The following is a 12072-nucleotide window of genomic DNA, read 5'->3' as shown; positions in this document are numbered from 1 at the left end:
ACTAGAACGTTGCACTCAATAAGCAATGCTTTCAAATCTATCAGGAGACTATAAAAAAAATTCTACCATGACTAGATCAAAGCACGGCTCAAAATGTCACAAACTGGTGAACCCGTTTTTGCTCACTAACAACATGTGTACTTCATCATTAGCATCATCACGATCGCGTAAAAGTGCGCGCGATTAGAAACGGAAAGTAAAATTTAAATTTGTTCTGCTCCAAACCGCGCCGTCGATTTAGTGAATGGTCTATGCTAGGAGGGTTGAACAGACTGGATCGAGTCGTCTCCAAACAACTCCATCCCAAATCAACCAACTCAAAAGGCTGAAACGCTCCATAACACGATCGGTCGTTTTTCGCCACTTGTCCCAAAAGTCCCCCCCATATGAATACAGAAGGTGAAGAACGAGGTGTCTACTATTTGGCTCAGCTGTTTTATTTTGCCTAATGTACACACATTCCGTGTGTGTATGTGTCGATTTACCCGAAACTAAAACGGTGCGGGGTGGCGGAAAAAATGGGAGGAAGATGACGACTTACTCGCATGTTTACTGGAAGCGCGGGCACTCGCGGGTTCAGCCCCCTTGCGTCTCAAATTTCGCCCCGACTCTACGTCGTTCGGGGCTAGTTTGGACAGTTTTATGAATGAACTAGATCCACACACTTTGGCACTAACACTATCGAAGAACTCCACAACCAAGTTACTACTCGTACTGTTCTAATGTCTGCGTCCATTCATGATTCGTTGCTCCATCCCGCGTGATTTTTGATCTCGCGAAACTAATCGTACCCGGTCTAACTCTCGGATCACCCCTCGAGGGGGAACAAAATTTGAATTTTCACGTTCAGTTTGGGGCGATTTCGCACTAGAACTGAGCGATGCTGCGTCACCTGCACCTGATGCTAGCTGCATTCAGCTCAAAAGCAAGGGGAATCAATTCGAGTTGGGATGAACGTGGCGGCCCGATTTGGAATGCTTTCCCTACTAAGTATGACACCGAACCCGGGTTGGTTCCTCGATCCAGAGACAGGAACGCGAACGCGAACGGGTTGCGTTTCGTGAACTCCCCCGCGTCAAAACGAGACGGCCGGGACAATTTTTCAAACGATTTTCTTCTCGATCCAAGGCACGTGTTTTGACAGATTTTTTTTCTGGTTGCCGCCCGGCAAAATAATCTACCCGATCTACATCTGGGACCAGGAGGAGAGTCATATTTCCCATCTATATCCCGAAACTCATCGTGTGATCAACATTGGCCATCATCATCATCGTCGTGCCCAGCCCGAACACACTCATCATGTGGGTTAATCTTTTACGAGCAACCATTTTTTCACGTTTTTCACGCCTGGTCGTCGGAACGATTGATCATGCAGGTTCTTTAGATTATTTTCACTTATATTTTCATATTTGAATAATACCGTCCCATCTCGAGCATCCTTGGAAGGAAAGGAAGAAAGATGCCACTCTGAGTGGATATTAAGAAAGTGAATTATGATGTTGGGAATCGGGCACGGTTTTTGCAGGGGGCGTGCCTTAAATTTGTACAATCTCCAATATTTGATACGAAAGAAAATTAGCTTCAACCTTTGAGAAAAACGTGAAAACTTGCCAAATTTTAAAGGAGACTATCCCCTATCCAACGAAGCACACCAAGGATTTTTTTTCATGGAGTAACGTGCCGTGTAAAAAAATCGTGCCAAACGGTGTTAAAAAAAAACTCGTGCTAAAATACTGAAAGCTGTAAAACTTGAAATAATTAGACAACATGGCATGTCTCAGGTCTCAGATTTCAGATTTCGAATCTCAGGTCTCATGTCATGATGCTTTACTTTTGATGTCTCATGAAAGCTGATATCTAACCTGATCTTGCTTAAAATGCTGACTGAAAAGATGAAAATTTCTGAATCAAAGCAATCGAAAGATTCCTTTTAATTCGACCACGGTACACGGTGAAAATTTCATTGATTCTGGGACAAAAACGAGTTCCTTTGGTTCTGATCCATTTTCCTTTGATTCAAATCATTTTTCGACTTAAACATTCAAAAAGATTTAATGTTTTTTATGTTGATGTATTTAGATAAAAAAAAATAAGTCCTATGTTCCAGAATCATAAAAAATTGTTTCGAAAAAATGAAGTGTATTCAACAAAATACTTTGTTTCTGGCAACACGGTAGAGCTACTACACGGAAAATAATAAAAAGGTAAAATTTACCGAGATAGCTAGGTGAACGCTCGTGAAAGCCAAAAAGGTAGCTTCTACCTCTACGTGGTGAAACTCACCTCACAGCGAGGTAAAGTTTACCTGATTCGAGCTGGAAAAAAAATAATAATTCACCGAGAAAAAAGGTGAATTCTAAAAAGGTAAATCTTACTTCGTAGTGAGGAGAAGTTCACCTGAATTGAACTGAATAAAAAGGTACAATTCACCTAGAAAAAAGGTGAACCAAAAAAGGTAAAACTTACCTCGTAGCGAGGTAAAGTTGCCTGGATTGAGCTATACAAAACGGTACAACTCAACTCGAAAAAAGGTAACAATCTGCCGAATCCGTATATTGAGGTTAAGCTGTCATTCAGGAACGTGCCCAATATGTGGAAATCGGAACAGAACGGTAGATTTCTTTAGTTGTGCTGGTTCTCGACATAATACTTTGCTTTTGTTTCAGATTGGCCGACAGAGCTCCCAAGTGTTTTTCACGTCATTCCGGAACATACCCCAGATCATTCCGGAAAAGCTGGATTTGAACGGATTTATCGAAAGACATGAATAAGCTTAATCGCCACGAGTCTGGCGAAGAAAGTTAGCCTGGACTTGGCTCAACAATATTTTTTTTATAAACTCGGTGATGCATTCCAACATAATTTACTAGGTAAAAATCCCTATTTATCAACTTACGAACGAATTTTGTTTTTGTTTTTTTTTTATTGAAGAAATCAACCAAACCAGCTAACATATACCTTTTAAATAAGAGAATTAGAAAACTGTATTATTTACTTTTTTGCTAGGTGAATTGAAAAAAGATAAAATTTACCTTTTTGCTAGGTGAATTAAAAAAAGATAAAATTTACCGAGAGAGGTGGGTGTAAAAAAACACCTCGCTAAAAGGTAAATTTTACCTTTTTTTTATTTTCCGTGTAAGGGTACGAACACAGTGAGCGCGAAGCGAACTGCGAAGCGAAATATTCATTCACCGAATGAATTTCGCAAGTTCGTTTTTGGAGGCCGGCCACAGTGCACGCGAATTGCGACGCGGTTCAACACTGAAAAAAAAACCTTCGGTGTTTTGCAAAAAATAATCACACGTGAAAAAATCTTTACAAATTAATTTGCAGAATCGAAACTGTGAGCGGGGGATACGTAACGCGCAAAAAAACTATCCGCGTTAATTCCGAAAAAAACCCGTTAATTCCGGAAAACCGCGTAAAAAGACCTTGAGAAATTACAGGAACGTGGGAACAAGGCCGAAGGAGATATGAAGAGCAATCTGAAGAAAAAGTTTACACGGTGCCAGGGCCTTGTGATGACGTCGGAAAATAGATTTTTGACGCCATTTGGAATTCAAATATGGCGGCTTCCACCTAACTTAAAAGTGCCTTACAATGAATGAAAATTGCATAAAAGACACACACAACATGGGTATAGGATGAACGGACTCAATTAGTAGAAGTCGAATATCGCTGCCTGACGCTATGGTACGTCATCTTAAAATCCAATATGGCGGCTTCCACTCAACTTTAAAACATTGTAAATTACTGAAAATGTGAATTAAAATATGACATAATTATAACAAAAATATGAGAAAAATATAGCAAAAATTTGATAAATTTGACAAAAAAATTATTAAATCATAACCAGGATACAATATAAATTAAAAAAAAAATAGATAGCAGAAATTTGACAATTAAAGTCCGGTAGATAGAATTCCGGTGTATAACCATTAACAATAATGACAAAACTCGAAAAAAATGTTGACACAAATTTGACAACATTATGGAAAATATAAAAAATGTGATAAAAATACGACAACTATAATAACTAACAAAAAACGACAAACTTGACAAAATTTGGTAAAAAAATGACAGAAATTTGACAATACTATGAAAAAATATTACAAATGTGATAAAAATATGACAAAGTTATGACAAAAGTAAAACAAAAATGTGATAAAACTATGACTAAAAAAATATGACAAAAAACGACAAAGCATTGTTTCAGTTCTGTCAGATTGTTGTCATTTTATTGTCAATTTTTGGCATAATTTTATAATTTTTTCATTTATCGTATTTTTGTCTTAGTTCTGTCAGATTTTTTTTAATTTGATTGTAATTTTTTTTCATAGTTTCGTCTTATTTTTGTTTCGATTATGATCGTTTTTTTTTTTTAATGTCTTTATTATAGAGATTTTTAGCTTTCAGCTGGTTCATCTCTTATATGATCGTTTTAACATTTTCATGTCATTCACCACTTATATTGACGATACAGTAAAATTACTGAAAAACTTATCCGGTACAACTGTGTTCGATGTTTAGTCTTGGATTCGAACTCATGGACATCGGCTCAGGAGGCAAATGACTTACTTGCCAACTGAGCTACATAAATCACAAGCTTATAGTTTGGTCTTAATTGTGTCATATATTGTCATTATTTCGTCATTTCTATCACGTTTGTCATATTTTGCAACATATTTTCCTTTATTTTCTTTTCGAATTTTTGTCATATTTTGTTAAATTTTTGTCATTTTACTGTCGGATTTGTCATCATTTTGTCTTTTTTCGACATATTTTTGTTAGAATTTGTAATATTTTTATCCCATTCACGTAATTTAGCCAGATATTTGTCGTATTTTTGTCAATGTTTTGACAGAACTTTGTCATATTCTGGCACATTTGTCATATTTTTTAGTTTTAATGTAAATTTTTTGCCATACTTTTACTTTCAGATAGGTTCGGTCAGATTTTTGTCGTTTGGTTGTCAAATTCTAGTCATAATTTTTTCATATTATTGTTATATTTTTGTCATTATTTTGCTTACTTTTATAACATAAGTCATATTTTTTTCAGTGCTTTTTTTCAATTTTTCAATTTCTTGTTAAATTCTTTCAGACAGTCATTTTTCATCTGCTTTTTGAACCCTTTCTCTCAATATCCATGAGACTTCCAGTTATTTACATCATTTTTAAGTTAAGTGGAAGCCGTCATATTAGATTTCAAGATGGCGTCGGACAGCAAAAATCGACTTCTACATATTGAGTCTTTTCAGTCTTGAGTCTTTTCATATTGTGCTTTTCAGTCACTTCCAGCATTTCAAAGTTGAACGGAAGCCGCCATATTGCATTTAAAGATGGCATCGGACAACGAATTTCAACTTCTATTCGTTCAGCCTCTTCACCCTATACACCCATTTTCGGGGGTTTCACGCCATCGGTCATTTATTGCCAGTTCCGATTTATTTCCATTGAAAAAGGCTGATACTGCGTTATTTGCGAAAAACCGCACTAAAAAAACACATATTTTTTATAACCATCAGAAAAACGACGATGGTAACTAAATAAACAAACTTTCGAAAAAATATTTTTTGAGATATTATCATTTGCTATGAAAAATACCCGATAGAATATTTTCAGTGTGTGTCCGGATGAGCTCTGGATGGAATCAGCTACACGGAAAATAATAAAAAGGTAAAATTTACCGAGTTAGCAAAGGTGAACGCTCGTGAAAGCCAAAAAGGTAACTTCTACCTCTTCGAGGTGAAACTCACCTCACAGTGAGGTAAAATTTACCTGAATGGTTGGAAAAAGGTACAATTCACCGAGAAAAAAGGTGAATCCAAAAAAGGTAAATCTTACCTCGTAGCGAGGTGGAGTTAACCTGAATTGAGCTCAATACAAAAGTATAATTCACCTAGAAAAAAAGGTAAATCCAAATAAGGTAAAACTTACCTCGTAGCGAGGTGAAATTGACCTGGATTGAGCTAAACAAAACGGTACAATTCATCTCGAACAAAAGTAACTATTTTCCGAATCCGTTTTTTGAGGTTAAGCTGTGTTGTCGTTCAGAAGGGAAGTTATGTTTCGTGCCAATATTAGAAAATCGGAACAGAATGGTAAGTTTTTTCTTAGATATCATTTAGTTGTGCTGGTTCTCGTCATAATACTTTGCTTTTGTTTCAGATCAGCCCAGCTTCGAGATATATTTCACGTCATCCCCCAGATATCATTCCGGAAAACCCGGATCTGACTGGATTAGTCGCCATTATGGCGCTGAAGAACGTGAAACTGAATTGCCACGAGCCTGGCGAAAAAGGATTTACCTCAATAATTTTTTTTAAACACGTTGATACATTACAAAAATAAATATAATGAATAGTCCCTATTTATTTCAAATAAATATAATTATTTGAATGAATTTTGTTTTAATTTTTATTGAAGAAACCAACCAAACCAAAAAGCATTTACTTTTTGAATCAGTGAATGGGAAAACGGTATTATTTACTATTTTGCTAGGTGAATGCGAAAATGGTAAAATTTACCGTTTTGCCAGGTGAATTGAAAAGAGGTAAAATTTACCTTTTTGCTAGGTGAAAAAGGTAAATTTTACCTTTTTATTATTTTCCGAGTAATAATTTAACATGTGTTTTAGTATAAGTATAATACATTGTATAATAATAATAATATTTATTTAAGACCTTTTAACCATTGATGGTCATTCGGGTCTGGGATACATTGTATAGTTTTTCTCTTTTTTTTTCTCAGAAAGTTTGAAAGTTCACAGTGTTGCCATACTAGATTATAACATTGGAAAACATTGTTTTTTTTTTCTTTTTGGTTCAAGGATTTTCCATGTTATAAACTTTCTCTATATGCTATAAAACTTATGGGTATGTCAAAATCCTTTGATTTAGGAGTAACATGAAGTTCTTTAGATTAAAACTAGACACTGCGAATAGTTAAAATTTGTGAAATTCGGCATGGTGATTGGCAAAATATAGCTGTTGAAATGTTTAGAACCCACTTTTTTTTAACCTTGTACCTTTGTGTGTTGAGTTTTTCGCCAAAATTTTGTCTACTTCAACAGCACATCGAAAATAATCGAGTTTGAAACTCTATTGAAAATTGTAAATATTAATAACTTCAGCAATTTTGTGCTACAAAAATTCAGCATCCTAGCGACACTCCTATCCGCCCGGTTTAACTCTTTCCCATCATACTTCGGCGCGCGAAAACGAAAGAAAAATCTCAACAGTAATCCAGTGGAACTTTGGGATGGGGGCGGTAAATGTAGTCAAGCAAAAAAAAGAAGCGATACAGATACAGAAACAAGAAAGAAAATTCCATTCACCCGAGACATTTTCGCCGGGTGCGTTGTTGTATAAATTATGACAGCTTTGTGTAATTAAACACATTAAATATGCGGTTATAATTCGACCAGACAATATATCACACACTCGTGATTTTTTTTTCTCACAAGCTAAGAATGCATGGTGGACCGATTGGTAAATGAAAAAGAAAAAGAAACCCCCTGTGACCATAGTTAATTCTAATCTGTCTTCATAACGTCAATTCACCAAATGGAGCCACCCGCACTGATAAAGCTAACGCATGAATTGGATTGTTTCACCGCAATCGGATCAGGTTAAATCATCGCAAACTTTTCCTTCTGATAAGCAAGTTTGCGATGTTAAGCTTCTCCGAAAAGCAAAAGTTTGGGCAAAGCATTGATAACGGCTATTTTCGAACACGCTTGAAGGGTCGAACTCAACTTTGCTCTGTTTACCACCCATAGATAAATTTTAATAGGGGTAACAGAATTGAGCTTGAGAACCAAAGCCACTGACTATGGAAGTTATGAGGCAAACACTAGCGACACCACGTTCTCCATTTAGAAGAACGGCCGTAGATTTTCTCCTAACTACAAAACGTCAAACATCCACTGAGTAACAATAACATTAAGCATGTTCAATGACCGCGAAGTGAATAAAAATAAATAAAAATGACCGCGAAATACCAAAAAGAAATTAACATCAAAATCAAATGGAAATCAAACGATATAAGGTTTTTTTGCGAGAATTTAATAACCAGGGTCATTCTTCCCTAAAAACCATTTCGCCCATTTTCCGTACAGATATTGTGCATGTAAATCAAATTTTTAAAAACGTCGTTGCTACCTTGTGAAGAAACAACGCTAAAATTATCATTCAGAATGACGCAATCGTTGATCAACGGATAAATAGGAAAAAAAACAAAAAAGTTCGTATCACACGATCGCAAGCTGGCAGCTACTTTCGGAATCGGAATTGGAAAGAAATTAATATTTCATAGCTTCAACTTCCCGTTTCGGGTTGGATATCGATTGCAGTAAATCAGAAATCAGGAGCCAATCGATCGCGCGTAACTTTTCCGTTTGTGCATCGATACGCCGGTGATTCTATCAAGATTGCGTTGGTAGACTGAATCAAATGCTTATGCATCATTTGTCCATTGTACCCGAATTTGAAAACAAAAACCTACTCGAAGAGACGACACTGACTGTTTATCGGTTTGAGGCGGTGAGAAGCGTGGCCGATCGATCACGTTCCTAATGGTGCGCGTTCCAATGGAAATGTATAAATAGCCGCCAGCCAGAGTGCAAACCTTGCATACCAACCAATCGCTTCGAAAGATTATAAACAATATTGTCTACAACAAACACTCACCTGTACGAACGTCGGCAGAAAGCTGACAGACTTCTTGAAGTTCTTCTTACTCTTCAGGATGCCACCGGAAGAGGGCACCAGCGATGGGACTAGCGCGACAGATGGCACATTCTGTTGATGTTCTTGTTGTTGTAGGCCAGAGTTGCCAGATGCTAGTTGCATCAGTTTGCCACCAGCGCTAGTGGCGCCGCCACCGGTCAGCATCAGCGAGGATGCGGCCATTTGGCGGAGGGCTGACTTCAGCGGCCCTTGCTGAAGCTGCTGCTGTTGCTGGAAGTTCTGGTGCTGGTGCCGCAGCTGATGTTGCTGCTGTTGTTGTTGCTGAGGCAGTTGCCCGGAAAATAACGAACTCGAGACCGTCTTCAGTGGGGCCTCGTAGAAGGGCGCCTCTTGCAGCGAGTAGTCCGCTAGTGCTTCGTACGCTGCCTCCAATTCCATTGCTGGCGATGGCCTGGAAATTAGAAGAAGAAAAATGTAATTAGATTATGGTTATTTACGTTACGTAAAAACTAATATGTTTCCTAGGGGAGATAAGGGCATAATGGCCACCTTAAGGAAAACGCTTATTTAACCATAGAGAACAGCTGTAATATGTGAATTACATCATTGTTTCGTGTTCAGACACTCAAATAGTCTATTGCCTAATTGGATAAAACTTGAAAAAGTTAATAAAAACGTTTAAAAATGCATTTTAAATTTTTTTGCCGAAAGCTGAAAACCAGTCACCGTAGGGGCATAATGAGAAGCCCCCTGGGGCAGTATAAGCACCATTATTCAGGGCACGATGAGCGTTTTTTGACGGGGAATCTAGCAGCGAATTCGACTCGATGAAGTCAACTGAATAATAGAGCTTCAGCTTGACTTGTTTCAAAAATTATCCATTACAAGATTCGGAACTCTTGCAAAAATCGACGGACAAAATCCAAAAGCGCCACCATCAAATGCTGCGGCAGAAATGCAACTATTCAGTAAAACACGCTAAGAAAAAAGACAATTTATATTACACGGTCGGAAATAACTAGCATTTTGAAGGTTCATTTGCACAACAAACACACTGAGATCTTTCTCTACGTGGTCTTGGCTCTCCAAAATTAGCACGGTATTTCGGTATCAGTGTCGTCATTCGAAATTCAAAGCTTTTTTTTTAACTTGGGGGCCGTTCAGACCCCCTCCTTCCTCTGCTAGGACAAGCGTGCACGTTTGGCAAACCCTAAACCCCCCCTCGGGTGTCTTAATTATGTTATTTATCACTTGCTTTCAAGTGGCTACTAGATGTTTAAACTTAAACTGGAAAACTTTGCAATTTTAAGATTTTGAATTAAACATCTTAATAAAACTAGATAAAATTTATCTTCATCTGAATGAATTGAACTAAATTAAATTAAGACCTTGGTAAAACAATCTGTATTATATATCATGTTATAACATAAACCAGGATACTAATCAAAATAAATACTTGGCCAAGTCATCAAAACCCTTAATCGCAATATCCTCAGCACTGTTCCGTGGAATTTGGAATCAATGATCAGGCTCAACCAGATATGCAATACAAATAAGTTATCTTTTTAAATTGAAGATTATTATTTTTAATTGAGGAATCTGAATGCGCAAAAACGAGTCAGGTTCTCAATCAAATTGAGTCAGTGGCATAGCATTTCTCCAAAAATTGGTGAAAGTATGTCAGAGTACATTTTGCAAATGTATTCCAAATTTGAACAAAAGCATATTAGAGTGCATTTTAACCCCCCGGAACGAGCGGTACAAGTGAAAAATTCAATTATCGAGAAATGTTGACCTTTTCTGTCAGTAGATGGTGTTAAGGTTTGTTAAAAGATTGTCCGTTGGCGTTTATATGAAATATTTTAAGAGCTAGGTATCTTGGAATATATTATTTTTGCTTGTTTCATCTGACGATTTGGCCTATTGGTAACAGGGCTCGAAGCGACCATGAGGCAAAAAAGTAGGTAAAAATAGTAACTGTTAAGTAAAATAAGAGTAGAAATAGTGACCAAATCAAGTCGAAAAGTAACTCAACAGTGATTTAAAAATTCCTATAGAACGATTCCAAGACAATTTGCTTGTTAAAAATAAGTTTTTTAAAAGGCTATTGTCCTCACTAATAGAAAGGCATATGTTGGACAAAAAGGAACATTTTACCTGAAAGAATTTTGATGATTTAGGAATAGCGACTACAGAATCCTAAAGTTCTGAAACATCAGTGGGAGAGAACTGAAAGATCGTACCCTACACTGCAAAAAATCCACATATTGGGGATATGTGTTAGCCTTATAGATTTTTGCAATGTGATTCCCATTTGGAAATAACGTGTCCACACATATAGAATACAAAATTATGACTTTTATATGCGTCACATAAAAATAAAATCCCACACATAAATATTATAAGCCTATACATTGCACTCAAACATCTGCCTACATCTTGGCGTTTCCGTGCATGCCTACTTGAAGACGTTTTATTTTGTTCGAATTGGTTTTCGGAGGGAAATAAAAAATGTGAGAGTATGGTTGGAAACATTTTTGAAATTTTTATTTTAAATAAAAATAAATATAAAAATGCTAAGCCTAATACTTACATGTCTCGCGTTCGTATTCCATTGGCACAGAAACGCGAATTCCGCACCGAAAAATCAGCAGCTAAGACGATTGTTCCAGTCGAATGGAACAATATCGACGGCTTCGATTAACACCAGGCCGACGTCCTTGCCTCAGTAGTCAGGGCTTGGTTTCCTGTGGAGGAGATTAGAAGAGATCAATAATCGATGTTTTTTTATAATAGAGTAATACTTACCCAATTGAAATGTTTGAATTGACACTTAAAAGGGCACACCAACTTTTTCTTCAGGGTGGCCATTTTGAAAACACGGATATTTTCAAAGACGAAAACCATAGAATGTATGGGTCAATATCATTAACTTTATGTTATGGATATACAATTTATGTGTGACATATGATGATAATATGAAGTATATGAAATATAAGCGTAGAGCAGTTTTGAAGACCTTATGTGTGAGGAAACATACATCCCAAGGGTGGATTTTTTGCAGTGTAGGGGCTACGACAACTGAACCCGACGGATAATTCAAGTTTATACATTTTTTTTGAAAAAAAAAAACAAACCTTTTCCAAGTTCACCCTACACCCAAATCAGATTTTTTTCAAAGCCACTAACATAGTTGAAGAAGACTAAAATTAAATTGAAAATTCTACAAATGTACTGAAACTAGCAACTAGCACTTGTTTGACGAAAACTTTAAAGAATAGACTCAAGATTAAGTTTGGCACAATGTTGAAAAAAAAATCACAGATAAATAAAGAAATTCGGGACAAAACAATTGGAGGATGCTTATAAAAAAGTGACAA

The 12072-nt window shown here is 36.7% G+C and overlaps 1 protein-coding gene across 2 annotated transcripts in view; it reads right to left on the bottom strand.

Annotated features, from left to right (window-relative positions):
* The window catches only part of LOC129741324 (ETS-like protein pointed), a 262248-nt gene that overhangs the window by 210915 nt on the left and 39261 nt on the right, over nt 1-12072 (bottom strand). For both annotated transcript variants that reach the window (XM_055733047.1, XM_055733051.1), the window contains exon 2: nt 8693-9143. In XM_055733047.1, the coding sequence (XP_055589022.1) occupies nt 8693-9130 (438 nt within the window). In that variant the 5' untranslated portion in view covers nt 9131-9143. The remainder of the gene's footprint in view (nt 1-8692; nt 9144-12072) is intronic.

Source organism: Uranotaenia lowii, chromosome 1 (assembly GCF_029784155.1).
Source record: "Uranotaenia lowii strain MFRU-FL chromosome 1, ASM2978415v1, whole genome shotgun sequence".
In the NCBI taxonomy this organism is placed as follows: Eukaryota; Metazoa; Arthropoda; class Insecta; order Diptera; family Culicidae; genus Uranotaenia; species Uranotaenia lowii.
This window is presented reverse-complemented; position numbering and strand designations above follow the sequence as displayed.